Source organism: Acanthaster planci, linkage group LG04 (genome assembly GCF_054643075.1).
Source record: "Acanthaster planci isolate LZ-2023a linkage group LG04, COTS_SCS, whole genome shotgun sequence".
In the NCBI taxonomy this organism is placed as follows: Eukaryota; Metazoa; Echinodermata; class Asteroidea; order Valvatida; family Acanthasteridae; genus Acanthaster; species Acanthaster planci.
This window is the reverse complement of record NC_141780.1, coordinates 9,145,575-9,161,783: the sequence shown is the minus strand read 5'-3', so window position 1 is coordinate 9,161,783 and position 16,209 is coordinate 9,145,575. Positions and strand designations below refer to the sequence as shown.

Genomic DNA, 16,209 nt, shown 5'->3' with positions numbered 1-16,209 from the left:
GATCCGTTTAAAATACTCGGACTGGGTGACGGTAGAATGACCGTCAGTGGATACAAACTAGTACAAGTTTATTGGACACGGTATACCATACTTTCATAAATTCCTTATAAAAACCCCAGTCTGTTAATTCCTGAACACATTATTTTTGCTCGTGTAGCTCGTTATTTCTTGTCTAGAATACAATCAATTTAAGCTTTTCAGAACTATGGTTAGTGCTGCATCCAGTGTCCATGCATTTTCTTCGTATGTCATGTTACAGAAATCCGGAAAAGTTATTGAACATATTAAAAAAATATCAATTTTGTTAGGACCTGTAGGCCTATATTTTAATCAACAATGATGTTTTCCTCTTGCCCTTGTGTTAATGACTGTTACACTTACACTGCAAGATTTATTTCCTTTCATAAAATTGTCAGGGGACCAGCTGATTTGTCATTGTTTTGCAGCAGGTTACACCTATCCGGAAATCTGTGGAAGTTTGGAGATTCATCATGGTGTTCGTTGCAGGTAATGTATGATTTAAGAGATAAAATAAAAAAGTGTTTGACCAATCCTTCACTACAAAATGCAATGGCATCATTCTTTGTGAACTTTGACCCACACAATAATAAGTTCAAGTTCATTTTTTTTTCTCATAATGTTTGTGGAAAATCCCTATAAAGCTTGTCGAGTAGAGTTGCCCAGGTAAGTTTACCATATAATAAATTAAGGCTGGACTAAAGTATTATACAAAGTTAATAATGTATTTTGTGGAAAGCACACTTTTAGTTTATGCCTACAGGCTTTTAGGCCACAGTTTAGTCTTGTTAATTTTTTTTGAACAGATATAATTAACATGTATCATATATGAAGGGTGTTTGTCAATACACCCCCAAAACTTGAAATTTAACTTAGTAGCTTTTTTTAATTTCAATATCATCTATAACTTCATATATGTCAGAGATTCCATTACGGGGCCCTCTGTTAAACGGTATAAAATGGTTTTGTTTAAATTGTTTGTCAACTTGTTTTGTTCTATCCATACAAAGACCTTTTCCAGTTCTACATTAACTGTGTCAAAAGTGTATTTGCATCACCTTGACTGTAAAACTGTCATCTGCAAAAAAATGAAGGAAAACAAATCAGAAAACGTACTGAAATCATAAATTTCAAACAAAAGGGGTCCTAAAATTGACCACCCGCACTTTTTGTAAAGATGTCCCATTGAAGTTGAATAAATAGTTCCACAAAAGATGTTCACTTGCATGATTAAGCCCTATGAGGCTGACATGTTATTGTTTTATTAGTGATATCAATACATGTGAAAATTAATAAACTGACATTCATATATGAAAGACAATTAATTATGTACCAATGTTAATTTCTTGTATAGTTTAAGAACCTTGCACCGTATTCTCCGAAGGTCTCAAAATGCGACAATGCGAGCAATGCAACGGCACGACGCGACAATGCGATGGCACCCGTCGACTGAAATATGCAAACACTTAAATGTAGACGAGAAACGACCTGCCTAAAGTCTTTTGCAAAATAAACACGCTACTGTAGCATCAACATCAAGACTCAATCATCTTATACCTCATGAGAAGAAGTACACCTATCATACTCCAACTGCTACGATCCACGTGCTATAGGTGATCGCTGTAAGACTGAACGTTTTAGAAATTCGATACCCTGCCTCATTCGTTTAAATAACGACTCCAGAATTGATTATGCAAATAACCCATCAATTCAATGCTCATAATTCCAGAAGTAATGTACGTACTTTTTGAAACTTATTTTTTATTCTCATATTTACAACAATATTTTTACGTGATTGATAACTTCATATATTAAAGATATTGATTTACTCCTTTTTATTGCTTGTATGATTTGATTTAACTTGTTTCAACAACCGCATGTCTGCATTTTAAATCGATGTAGGCCTACGTGTGTCTATAATTCTGCATTTATAATTTCAATTCAATTTCTTTTCATTTTGACATTGGTCTGTACATACACGTTGTAGATTTTGCTGGACAAAATATTCTCTTCTTTGTTCATTCGTTGTTTTTTGTTTGTTTGTTTTTTGTTTTGGGGTTTTTTTATAAGCACAGCAATAAGCCAACATCAAACCTTGCCTCAGCCTAAGTTTCGATGGGTAAAGTTTTGGTTCACAGAAAAACCTCTGCACTGAATAATGTCTTCCCTGGATGACTTTACAATAACAGCGCCTCATTTGTCCAGTTAAGCATGGATAATACTTATGTTGTTAAAGTCCATTTTGCAGTGCATTATTTCAACCAAGTAGGAACGTAAAGTTTTCATACATTGAAGAAGAGAACTATGTTGTAGTAAAATGTGCCTCGGAAATTTTGATCTGTATATTCCTATTAAATTCTTATTGTGATTGAGGATATTTCTCAGGGCTTCTCGTTGGGTGCTGCAAACGAATTTAGCACGCCGCTCATTCGTTCCTCATTGATAATACCAATTTAACGGTGCAGTCAGTGAAGCTGCAATAACGACTCCAGGTAAACGCATCTTTTGATTTTTTTCTTCAAAGAAAACTAAGTATCCTGTCTCCGACACTTCATTGATTTATATTTTTTTGTCTTATTTGTATGATATATTGGTAATTCAACTGTTCCATAATATACTTTGCAATTGTACCTCTTTGTAATCTTTTAAGATGATTTAATTCTGATTTTTATTCCCAATGCATTTTATAATTATTTTATTTACTTTTACGTGTAGTTTGTTCATTATTATTTTAATCTTTGTGAGGTTTGATTTGTACCTATCCTTGCTTACTTGTGTTTATTATATTGTACTTGTAATTCTATCTATTTTTATTTATTCTAACTGATTTTACCATTATATCATTGAGCACATTGTATCTTTGGTGTTAATAATCCTTTTTTATTTTAACTTAATTTACTTCCCAGGGCCCCACGGAAGACCACAGTTATATGTGAATGGGTCTCCCTGGCAAATCAAAGATAATAAGATGACATTCGACTGTCTGTTTCTTGTACATGGGCATCGTCAAATTTAATCATTGGAGTCGGTCCGTGAAAGTGTTCTCGCAGGGAGGCTTTGTGGACAGTGGTGGGTTACCACTGAGGGAGAGACGGTAAACAGCTGAGGTTTTAGGCAATATCTGCCAACATCTACTTCTACATTATGGTGATATCTGCTGTGATGTTTTCCAGACTATTTCCAACAACAGCAAATCTTAACAGACACTGGCCAGAATGTCGACTTTTCAATGACTCACTACGTCACACTGAGGTGAGACACGTGGTATATTGTTTCAATTTCCAGTTTGTTTGCAAGGCACGATTCCCCAAAGAACGGTACCATCAAATGGGCCAGCAATTTTGCGGCACTTTGGTGGTTTGAATCATTTGCAATGCACTGTCTTCCACGAGTGCCTGCACGTGATGGAAAGGAATTACCATGGAGCTTCCATGTTTCAAAGTTTCCGGAAGCTCGATCAAATTTCACCACAGGAAAACCTCGTTACCTTGGAATTTGGAAACACTGGTGTTTGCTGCTTCAATGAAGAGGCCGTCGGAAAGTTGCAATCCACCAACATGACACTTGATTATTATTACACTTGAGTATTATGGAATACTCCTATGGCGTTAGTTGCTTGACTGTATTTCTGACGACATTTGCGTTACATTTTGTAGAATGTATGCGGGTGGAAGGGCAGTTCGTTTGTTCTTCTTGGCTGAAGTCGTCTTTTTTTCAAGTTTCTTTTTGGACTGGTTTCTGATGGGTCTTTCTTTGAACTTTAGTTTAAAGAAGGGGTTATCAACTTAGTAAATGCCTTTATTTGTTGATTTCTGCCATTTGTTCAATTTTTCAGTAGTTATAATTTGAGGGGGCTTTTTGTGAGTGGTCCTTTTTGTGGTTCAGAATGATTCGCAAATTTCCCTTTTGAGTGGAAGCATGTCATTTTCATACATTAGGACAACTTCACCAGGTTCCGCATGTGTTGAAATTTAGTTTGGCTTTTTTGGTTTCCTGGATCGATTTTTCAACATTTCCTTGTGTTTGGTTGTCTTTTGAACTATTCTGAAACTGGGACTTTTCGAGTACCCTGTACATTTTTTAATATTTAATGTATGGCTCTGTGATACCGTGCATACAGGTATAGATCATGTAACATTAATGCAGACCAATTTGCAATGTTGGCAAGTGGAAATTTGAACAGGAACTTCAGAAATTCTGCAGGACTTTTTTCGGGTCACATCGTAATGTTTGACTTTGCGTTGAGCATATTCAATCACTCTTTGACAACGCATTTTGAAGGGCGAGTTATGCGCTTTTAGAACGAATTCATCTTGTGAAATATCCTTATTGCTCAAGTCACTTTTTACCTTAGAAGGGATGGAATTAATCAGCACTGCATTGCCAGTATTTCCGTCGTCACTGAAACGTTCAGGTGTACAAGCTAGGAAGATGTCGTGTTCGCACTCTTTTTGCTCTAAGATTGTCAAAGTTTTTCCTTACAAGAGCGGTAGAGACTGTCGAGCAGGTAATGGTTGCCAACGATTCAACGATTACGTCGATATTGTCGAGGATGCTGGCACGCACAAGTAATCCAAGTCCAGAACATGGAATCTCGAAAATTAGCAAGATAGTTAGTACTTTCTATACATAATTGAACAATTCTTCAAAAAATTACTTGCACAGCAATGAATGTAAGGTTTAGTTAAGTTGTTTTTCCTTGCTAGGCCTACTCCAATATCAATGCGGTAGCATCAGATTCTCTGTGAAAGTTTCGCCGTTATAAAATTATGCCGAAAGTAACAGGGTGGGGCTTCCATCAACCATAATAAAAAGAGGTGATTTGACACTATTGTGACCGTACAGAACCTGTTCAGAGTATAGAAAACACTACAAAAAATAACTTATTGTAACGCAATGCATAGCCCACTGGTGCGCTATCAGGCGCTCGTTGCTTAGCAATGTTGTGCGCGTTGTGTTTATAAGCGGCCGCGCGCGAAGAGTCGCCGTCTGTTCGAGTCTAGCTCGGCTTGGCCCAGGCTTTATGTGCATTTGGTTTCCAGTCCATACTCGCTCTCGCAGGTTTTCTCCGGGTACTCCGGTTTCCTCCTGCCTCTAAAACTGGACCTTCTTCCTAACTCCGTAATGTGATGCTGATTAATAAAGTTTATGAATAAACGTACAGTTATTGGCGCAAATAGCCCGAGTTGCTGAAAGCGCCATTAAAACAAACAACAACAACGAGTCGCCGTCTTCCTGCTGCAACCGTCGCCACGCACAGTCAAAAAGTTCTTCATGCGGCGACTCTCCTTACTTACAGTTGGAAAGCTGTGCCTTCTGTAAACGTCACCTCCAAGTACAGTTTGGTGCAATCATTTACATCCAATCAAGTAGTCGCAGTTGGGGAGCCTCATACTCTGTGTGAGCTTGATTTTGTTTGTGATCGATAATAAATCATGGCACCTATAATTTTGTGATTAATTACTAGTACCAAACGTGGGTGAGGCACTGTGCGCCTATATAGGAGAATAAAGTCCTGGAACAAAGAGTAGGCACAAACTCGCATCCAGTTCCCCCATTCTTTTCCCGTTGGTCCCCCGTCTGTCAGCCCTGTGTGGTGTGAGAGTGATCTGTCTGTGGCGAGTTTCGGGCCTGGCGGTAGACTTCCGCCCAAACGGATCTGCGTCTCGGGCCGTAGAGGTCAGGCCACTCACCGCTATTGGTCGAGACCGACCCGGGAAGTCCTCAGAGGCTTTACCGCTACATTATTAATACAGCGTTACGTTGTGCTCAGTTGTGAGAAGAGATGCTAACACAAATGGACTGGAAGCTTTATTGGGATGCCGGAAACTAGATCATAAAGTTGATATTTTTGACCTGAAAATGTCGAATTATTTCGTACCCGTTAGCATCAAAGTAAATGGATATATGAAGGTAAACTCGAGTGCTGTCTTCTGAATATATAGCGTGCAATATGTAGGGCACAGACATACTGACGCAGGATTCCAGGAAATTTTTTGAATCTGCTTGCTTCTGCATGACACTGAGCAAATTTTTCACTCCGGTTTCTATCATCGCTTTATTTTTTGCTTCGTTCGAAAATTTATGCAACACCATCTTGTTGGGGGCCTGATCTTTAAAGATGGTCAGAAACTGCGGATCACTGAGAAACTTCATTTGATTTTAGATATTGTGTTTTTTTTTTGTATTTGAGGACATTTTTTCAGGGCGTAACGTCAGGCACTGCGAACGAATCTAACACGCCGCTCATCCTGTATGTATTTCACTTTTCCTATATATATTGTATTATATTTACTTTCAAGCTGTATCTTCATTTTTCTGAAGCTGCAAAGCGGTACGGGTGAACTGTCCTCAATCCATTGTTAAATGCGTGTAACCAATAATTGGTATGTGTACGTCCACGTTGTTTTTTCTAAGCATTTCCTATTCGGATCAGTCAACGCAAGAAAAGCATTTATTTGCTGATGGCAATTCAGCGGACCAGAATGCACCTTTTTCTATTGCATTGTCATCTACAGTACACATATCCATTCTCACATCGGATGGTGTAACTACGTTTTCGTCATCCATGAAATCTCGAAATAAATTTTAAAAAAAATCAGATGACTTCACATTAGTCTACACTATTGCTTTTTTTTTTGTTTCGACTGATGAATGAGTCATGGGCGTAAATCCTGGGGAGCAGGTTTCTGCCCAGGATGGTTTTAGTGCCGGCAGGACTATCTAAGGGGAGCGCCACCATCGGTTGGCGCGGAGCGTATCAGAAAATTTTTGGAATCTAAAAGCCCCCAGATGGCCGGAAACAGCACTTTCTGGGTGTTTTCAGCTGTGTATATGTAACCTGGAAAAAAAAACACACAATGGGGGAACTCGCGAAAACCAACATGAACCAGGGATCAAAAGGAAGAGTCGCAGGATATTCTCAAAAAGAAATGACAAAGGAAGATCAAATTTGATTTCAACAAGCAAAGAACAAAAAAAAATATTTATTTCAATATGAACAGAGTAAAAATCCAAAACAAACCTCTCAATCAGGACCAGTAATTTTAGCTGTGTTTCTTAAATGTATAGACCAGGAAATATACTCAACTCGTAACCAATTAACTTAAACCGACAGTACTGCTTAAACCAAGACAAACGTCAACCAGTACCAACACGGACTTAAATCATTAACCAACACGGACTTAAATTAAAGCAATCAATTGTTATGGCTAAAAACAAAGCAAAAGAGTGTATTCCTGAGTTCCAAAAGTCCTATGCACTCAAAACTTCACAAAACCAAGAGTTCCATCGAAGTTTTCATCTCAATACTCCATTGGTTCGAAAACATAAAAAAATAGTACAATCAAGATACAATGTTAAGAAAGTCCTAGGATTTTTAATCTACAAATTCAACTCACCAAGTTCACAGCAGACCAAAGCTGAAGGCAGAAGTTGCTTAGTAAAAAAGAGAGAGCGGTTAATGTGGATGCTGTGGTCTCTCCTGCTGCCGGTCCGCATCTGACTATATCTAAGGAACTCACATGCATCAGGTCTTGTGCAATAGGGCATGACAGGATATTTACTCTGGGGATTATTTTGGAAGGGGGGAACCACTCCTAGCAAATTCAGGGCAAGCTAACAAGAAATTCAATGTTAAAAGCAGGGGGACAACTCCTATACACAAGCAGGTAAAGCAAAAAACAACTAAGTGAAAAGAGTCCCCTCTACATATACACAGCCTAGAATTAGGGATCTCATGTCTGAAATTTCTGAAATTTAATGAAAAAATTGAAAATTTGTAATTTTGGTCAACTAGGATGAGGTGATAATTTTAGACGGGCAATTGAATTAGAAAAAAAGAGTAGAAATAAATATTGATTTTATTCTGTAAATCCCTTAAATATTGAATTAATTTCTATCTCTATGATGCCCATAATTTTTCATTGCTATTCAAATCATTTTTCATTTTTTTTTGTGTTGAAAATAAGGCGAAACATGCAAAATCTTGGCGGAATATTTTCCTTATTTTCTTTGTACGAAAGTTCGTACAGTATGCATATGGGATAACGACATTCATAAATGTGTGCAGGGATTTTCTGAACAGTCATTTTAAAGTCTACATGAACATAATGTAGATTGGCCATTTGCTTTTCTGACACATCTGGCCATGTGTCACGTGCATACTGAGCGCGTGTATCTTGCCATATGGAACTCGTTTACGGAAAAGGCAAAATCATGCTGTTACTTTTGAATAAAAAAAATTGCGGAGTTAATATTTTCACCGTGGGATAAACAACAATTAACGAATGCGGTGCGATCGTTGGTTTAAAAAACGATCGCAGTGATCGTTTTATGCAACATCGAGCAGAAAATATATGCACCGAATGTTTCTAACCGTGGTCGGCGCGGCGAAAAACAGTCACGGTCGATTGTCAGTTTTGCAAGTACATGTAAAATTGTTTTTCTGCCAGATTTTTAAGTGTTTACACGAAGTGTGAATGGGGTCATTTGCAATTTTGTCTTTCTGAAAGTTAAACTGGGTAAAATGCGGAACTGGACAAACAACGCTGTACATCATGGAGAGGGGGTTTTCCGATCTTCGCGCACTGAGAGCGTTGCATATGCAAGCCTATGTGTGGCCTTCCAACCAATGGAAGGATTCGTTACGCACTATGTACACGTGCATTGCGCGTACCAAAGCCTCCTATTGGTTCATGTTAATATTTGGTCCAGATATGTTGCATATGCACGTCGTGGGTGCGCAGACGATATGCATGGCAGTGCAAAGTGAAATTTACGAAGAAATTTTACGGTTTCTTCACGATCTTCATATCTTCACGATCGATCCCTCGACCAAGATGCTATTTTATTTGGGTTCTTATCGGGAATACGTGCCGGTCGGAAAAGTTGATTTGGCAGATTGTGGCGGTCGGCAATTCTGCGTGCCGGTCGGGCTTCGGCAAGGGCCAGAGCGCCCGCCGTTGGTAGCGGCGGGAGTCGGGCCGCTGGGCTTGCCCCGTTCGGGTCTCCTCCGCCTCGCCCTCGGGGCCCCAGTGAGCTTGTCGTTGTGTCTGCCCCGTCGTCCCCGAGTCAGGTGGACGACACAGACATGGACACCATGGAATTTTCTCAGAGCGTTTGGGGTTCTCCACCTGCTCCGAGAAGACTATAGGCCTATTCTGAGGCGATCACTAAGCGTAAGCACTCTCCCGAGAAACCTGAAAACACACCACGTTTGATCCCTCTTAAATTACCAGTCCCACACAAATTGCAGAAATCTAGTTCCGTCACTCTTTCCCAGGCTATTGATGACACACCTAGTCATACAGCACAAACACCCATGCCCTCACCAGTCTCCCACCCTGCTTGGGGTTCTCCTATTTCTCTGTTCAGAATGCAAACACTACCCCAACTCCGAAACCCAACCCTACCCTTACGAGTACCGTCATCCCCCCCTCTACCTCGAAACCCACCCCTGTCCCCGCCCTCTGTCCCCGTCCTTACCCCCCACCCCATCCCTACACCCACTCCCTCCTCTTCCTTAGCTATTCCTGAAACCCCGTGTACCCGAATGTCAATTTCGCCCAAACCCTCGGCAGACAATGACAGCGAGTGGGACGATGATGATGAACATTATCCTTCAGTCCTCCCAATGGGGAACCAACCCCTCAATCACAGTGACTTGGTTAAATTTCTCAGCACGGTCAAAAATCAGCGTAGGCCAGAAGAAATTGCTGCAAAATTTACTCAAAATCTACCCGGACTTGTCAGACAACTCAAACCACTCCGAAACAGCTCAATTCTTCACAACGCCATTCAATAGAGGATTAAAAAACTGATTAAGAAAGTAAAAGAGAAAAAAAATAATTGCTTGTTATGCTTTATAAGATTTACGTTTGTTTGGTAATGGCACTGTCAGTTATCACACTTAACATTGGAGGTTGTTGCAATTTAACCCGCAACACTTCCTTGAGGGAATATTTTGATTGCGTCTCTCCTTGCAGTGATATTGTGGCGGAATCCTCCCCTGGACTCACCAACGTTGCCGTCCACCTGGGGTAGGCGACTTCCTTCGGGCGAACCTGGGAAGGGGACGTACCCTGAGTAGGGCCTCGGCCGTCCTACGAGCGGTCTAATAAGAAGGCCGGGGGAGCAGACTCGTTGTGGGGCAGTCTACCACCAGGCACCAGGGCACACTCTCACGGGCTCACACGCACACCACACACGAACAAGGGGGTCGGGTACAAATAACCAACGGATCAAGCCAATACATTTCGGGACAGACCAATGTATTTATTTATTAAACACGTAGGTGCTCCTAATCAGGTGTCTTTTCTGCTTCTGGGTTGCGGACAACTCAACAATAACTTACAGGGCAGATTCCTCCTTCTTGCTTCCACTTGAGGGTTCAACTCACCCTGGTACTCGGCTCAGCTCCACGCAGTGCAAACCCAGTCACCAGAGCACGAACGCGGAGGATGGGCACAAAAAGAGCGGGAAAGTGCGGCGCAGCGTCAGCAAGCGTGCAGCCCGAAAGAGCGCTGGGACGGAAGAGGCAGACCGCACGCAAGTCACGCGCTTATATACCCGCGCCGGGTACCAACGCCCTACGCAATTTGTGCGCAACACGGCGAGCTTGAGCACGTGCACCAGCGTCCATAAACTTGTCTAATGTGTAAAACTGTCTAATAATTAACTGTTCCGCTACAATATTATTCTCTTGCAGGACACGTATAATATCACTGCCACTCATCCCTGTTGGAAACATTGGTCTAATTACACTCCCCTTTGTGCTCCAGGACACGCCGCTGGTTCTGGCGTCACTTGTAAACAAAAATATTGACGTTTGGCCTCCAGTGTTATCTGTGACGATTATGTTCTTTACGTTAAAGTTCATTTAAATAATGAAAAACCAGACAAAGGTGGACTTGGCCTAGCCTACCTCCAAGCACGCAGCCTCGCTTTCAGATTCAATCGCATACAGCGGTTTCTTCAGTTCAGTTCTGATCCTTGTTTTCTTTTAATGACTCCCTATCTTCAACAATACAAACAACTAAACTTGGGTACCAAATTTTCTTTATTGCCCTCGATAATTTTTCACGAGTGTCCCTCTCTTCTATAGCGAGGTTCTGCGTGCTTGGATGGCCATGAGAGCTCGAGTGGAAAGACCCCCAGATTCGGTCAACCACGTTGTTATTTCTTCATATTAATCATTTCAAGTTAATTAATCATTCGGCCGGGCACGCAGCTTTCCCCGCCCGTCTCTTCGCGGATCGTATTCGTCTTGCCAAAGACATTATCGACCCGAGGACTGGCGCCTCCAATAACAGACATCATCCAGTCCGTTGAGCCAGCCCTTCGCCACCTGAACAAGAGCGCTGCAGACGATGCCCGCCTCCACATCAGCCAAGCCCTCAAGAACCACAAGCCCGTCAAGCCCAACATCTCCAAGACCGAACAGCAAGACATCAACAGCCTACAAAGAGATCACTCCATCTGTCGTCATGGACAAAGCTGACTATGACCGTAAGGTGCGGGATATTCTTGAGTCGGGTGCCTACCGGCCCCTTCATAAGAACCCCATGCCTTCCATCCAAAAGAAATTCCAGGCTTAGCTCCTAGCCCTCCAACGGTCAGACAGCATCTCCATGGCCCTATACCGACAGCTCCGACCCTCCAGTACAAGATGTCCAAGATTCTTCGGCCAGCCCAAGATTCACAAGACCGGTATCCCACTCCGACCCATTGTAGCTTCCCGAGGTGGCCCCACCTACAACACTGCCAGGCACCTCACCAAGATCCTTCACCCTCTGGTCGGCAACACCCCACATCATATCAAGAACTCGGACCAGTTCGCCCAGTTCATCGACGGGTTGTCTCTACGCCCCACAATGGTCAGCTTCGATGTAGTCTCTCTCTTCACTAACGTATCCACATCCGAAGCATGCACCATCGCCAAGGACAGGTTACTTCACGATCACTCACTCAGCGACCGGACCAACCTCACACCACATCAAATCCACGATCTCCTGATCAGCTGCGTATCATCTTCCTGCTTCCAGTGGAGAGACAAATTCTTCGAGCAGTCTTCCGGAACCTCCATGGGATAGCCTCTATCCCCGCTTCTGGCAGACCTGTTCATGGAAGACTTTGAGCAGACAGCCCTCTTCTCCGCGGACCTCAAGCCCAGCGTATGGATCCAGTATGTGGACGACACCGTCGTCGTCTGGCCACATAGCCCACAAGACCCCCAGCTGTTCCTTCAGCACCTCAACAGCCAACACAACGACATCCAGTTCACCATGGAGAAGGAACAAGGCGGACGCATTGCATTCTTGGATGTCGAGGTTTCAACGGCACCCTATCCCGCACAGTGTATAGGAAGCCAACACACACCGACCGCTTCCTGAACAACCGGTCATTCTACCACCCCAGCATCAAGGCCTCCGTCAACAGAACCCTCGTACGTCGAGCATACAACATCTGCGACCAAGACCACCTACAACCAGAACTCCATCACATCTCCACAGCACTACAGCGGAACGGTTTCAAGTCAAGACAGATCAAGACCCTAGACCCCCCCAGACCAGCGGGTCTCCTATACCCAAGGTCAACCCATTAGGCACATTAGTTCTGTCACCCTCCCCTACACAGGCAATACCTCCCACCGGATCCAGCGCATCCTTCTACACCATGGCATCAAAGTCTTCCATACCGCCCCCAACAAGATCCGAGCAACTCTCCAGTCTCACAAGGACAAACAAGACCACAAGACCAAGCCAGGGGTCTACAGGATCCCCTGCGAATGTGGCAAGGTGTACATTGGCGAAGAAACTGGCAGAGATCTCACTACCAGACTCAATGAACACCGAGCCCATGGACGACGGGGGGGATCTCGAGAAATCTGCCATCATCAAACACTCCAGCACTGAAGATCACCAAGTCCACTGGCAACAAGCCCATCTCATTGCCAACATAGAGCAATGGCATCCACGCCGTGTTCGTGAGGCAATTGAGGTTCACAAGTACAGAACAGTTCCGCAAGACACAGGCTTCACCATCAGTGACATCTGGCGCCCCATCCTCAACCCTTCTTAGTCAGCCTCATGGGTCATCTATACCCTTGGCACCCTGCCCCAGTTCTTCCCATGTTTACCCATCCACACCCACATCAGTACTGCCACACCTGAGTAAGTTTCCACCACGCATCACCGAGCCAGCCTAATCCCTTCTCCAGACTTCCCGCCTTCACGCATCATCGGACTAATCCCTGTCTCCAGAATCCTCCACCAGACTACTGAAGCTCCACTCCCAGTCAGTATCCGGCATTCTTTTGATGACGAGCATTCTTACTGCTCGAAACGTCGAGTACCACTGGTTCTTTTCAGAACCGCAAATACTCACAAAAGAGATATGTCCATGGTGCTACTGCAAACCTACTTTCTATTATACCTCTTCACCATGCAAACCTTTAAGACTTACACTTCCGTCTCTTCCTGTTCTCCACCATCTGAATCCGGCAATAACTCCCGTCTGTGGCTGGTGCGGTGAGAGAGGCACCATATAACACCTCTTCATCACTTGTCCTTCCATCCACCGGCGCTAAATCTGCTTCATCAACTTCTTCAGTGCATTTTTCCCTGACGTCAAACTGAAATTTGGCATTTATTGGGGGCTTTTTTTCCCACGCTCAGGGCTGGGCCAGAGAAGCCGTGTGCCTGGCAAATTAATACCTCATCATAAGTTTCAAAAATATTATTTATTGGTTATATAGAAGAAGTAATTTAAGTTCTCCTCTCACTGTTTGGGTTTATCGTTTAAAGGTCAAGATTATTTTAGAACATAATTTTTATAAGTTCAATGATTCTCTTGACATTTTTCTTTCTAAATGGTCAATCAACAACGCTCTTTTTCTTTTGCAAAACAATAAGTTGACGTGGTTGATCTGACCTGGTTAGTCAAAATGTTTATCTTTTCTTTTTTTTCTGCTGTTGTTGGGTCAGTGTCTTTTACTTCCCTTTCCGGGTCTGTGGTGTGCAGATAGGACTCGCAATTCACGGCGGGATGCGACGACCTTTGTCGTCATCCACACCCACTACCCTGCACGGGGACTGGCAGTGGGCACGAGCTGCCCACATCCTGTCGCCAAGTCCCCGTGCTTTCCCTTTCTCCCCTCCCCCTCCCTCCTAAAGACACGGATCCTAATTTTTTGTGCTCGTTTCCTGTATTTTGTTTATTTCTAATTGCAATCAATAATTTGTTTCTTTACAGTTCATGGGTTCATTTAAATTTTTAACCCACTGGTAAATTAAATTGTATTTCAAGTTAATTCATGTCAAAATTGTTTATTCCTTTCTAAAACATGTAAATTGTAAACTACTCTTTTGTTCATTATTGGTTACAAATGTCTTTGTTTAATAATGGAAACTATTGTTCATTAATTGAAAATTAACCTTTTGATTTGTGTACATTTGTGTTTATACTCTTTTTGTTTGTTATCGGAACAGAAATACATTTCCTTCTTGAAAAGTGAAAAAAGTGAAGTATTTATTTAATTATTTTTGGCGTGCAGGGATGATTTCTCATTTTTATCCTGGTTGAAAAGTGAAAAAAGTGAAGTATTTATTTAATTATTTTTGGCGTGCAGGGATGATTTCTCATTTTTATCCTGGTTGCTTATATACCCGCGCCGGGTACCAACGCCCTACGCAATTTGTGCGCAACACGGCGAGCTTGAGCACGTGCACCAGCGTCCATAAACTTGTCTAATGTGTAAAACTGTCTAATAATTAACTGTTCCGCTACAATATTATTCTCTTGCAGGACACGTATAATATCACTGCCACTCATCCCTGTTGGAAACATTGGTCTAATTACACTCCCCTTTGTGCTCCAGGACACGCCGCTGGTTCTGGCGTCACTTGTAAACAAAAATATTGACGTTTGGCCTCCAGTGTTATCTGTGACGATTATGTTCTTTACGTTAAAGTTCATTTAAATAATGAAAAACCAGACAAAGGTGGACTTGGCCTAGCCTACCTCCAAGCACGCAGACTCGCTTTCAGATTCAATCGCATACAGCGGTTTCTTCAGTTCAGTTCTGATCCTTGTTTTCTTTTAATGACTCCCTATCTTCAACAATACAAACAACTAAACTTGGGTACCAAATTTTCTTTATTGCCCTCGATAATTTTTCACGAGTGTCCCTCTCTTCTATAGCGAGGTTCTGCGTGCTTGGATGGCCATGAGAGCTCGAGTGGAAAGACCCCCAGATTCGGTCAACCACGTTGTTATTTCTTCATATTAATCATTTCAAGTTAATTAATCATTCGGCCGGGCACGCAGCTTTCCCCGCCCGTCTCTTCGCGGATCGTATTCGTCTTGCCAAAGACATTATCGACCCGAGGACTGGCGCCTCCAATAACAGACATCATCCAGTCCGTTGAGCCAGCCCTTCGCCACCTGAACAAGAGCGCTGCAGACGATGCCCGCCTCCACATCAGCCAAGCCCTCAAGAACCACAAGCCCGTCAAGCCCAACATCTCCAAGACCGAACAGCAAGACATCAACAGCCTACAAAGAGATCACTCCATCTGTCGTCATGGACAAAAGCTGGACTATGACCGTAAGGTGCGGGATATTCTTGAGTCGGGTGCCTACCGGCCCCTTCATAAGAACCCCATGCCTTCCATCCAAAAGAAATTCCAGGCTTAGCTCCTAGCCCTCCAACGGTCAGACAGCATCTCCATGGCCCTATACCGACAGCTCCGACCCTCCAGTACAAGATGTCCAAGATTCTTCGGCCAGCCCAAGATTCACAAGACCGGTATCCCACTCCGACCCATTGTAGCTTCCCGAGGTGGCCCCACCTACAACACTGCCAGGCACCTCACCAAGATCCTTCACCCTCTGGTCGGCAACACCCCACATCATATCAAGAACTCGGACCAGTTCGCCCAGTTCATCGACGGGTTGTCTCTACGCCCCACAATGGTCAGCTTCGATGTAGTCTCTCTCTTCACTAACGTATCCACATCCGAAGCATGCACCATCGCCAAGGACAGGTTACTTCACGATCACTCACTCAGCGACCGGACCAACCTCACACCACATCAAATCCACGATCTCCTGATCAGCTGCGTATCATCTTCCTGCTTCCAGTGGAGAGACAAATTCTTCGAGCAGTCTTCCGGAACCTCCATGGGATAG

At 43.0% G+C, this 16,209-nt stretch overlaps 2 protein-coding genes across 2 annotated transcripts; both read left to right on the top strand.

Moving 5' to 3' along the window:
- The first annotated feature begins 11,648 nt into the window (after positions 1-11,648).
- Positions 11,649-12,110, top strand: LOC147799356 (uncharacterized). Its single transcript, XM_087135465.1, has one exon. The coding sequence runs from the start codon at positions 11,649-11,651 to the stop codon at positions 12,108-12,110; it is 462 nt and encodes a 153-aa protein (XP_086991591.1).
- Positions 12,111-15,747: 3,637 nt separating this feature from the next.
- LOC147799355 (uncharacterized) lies at positions 15,748-16,209 on the top strand. Its single transcript, XM_087135464.1, has one exon. The coding sequence runs from the start codon at positions 15,748-15,750 to the stop codon at positions 16,207-16,209; it is 462 nt and encodes a 153-aa protein (XP_086991590.1).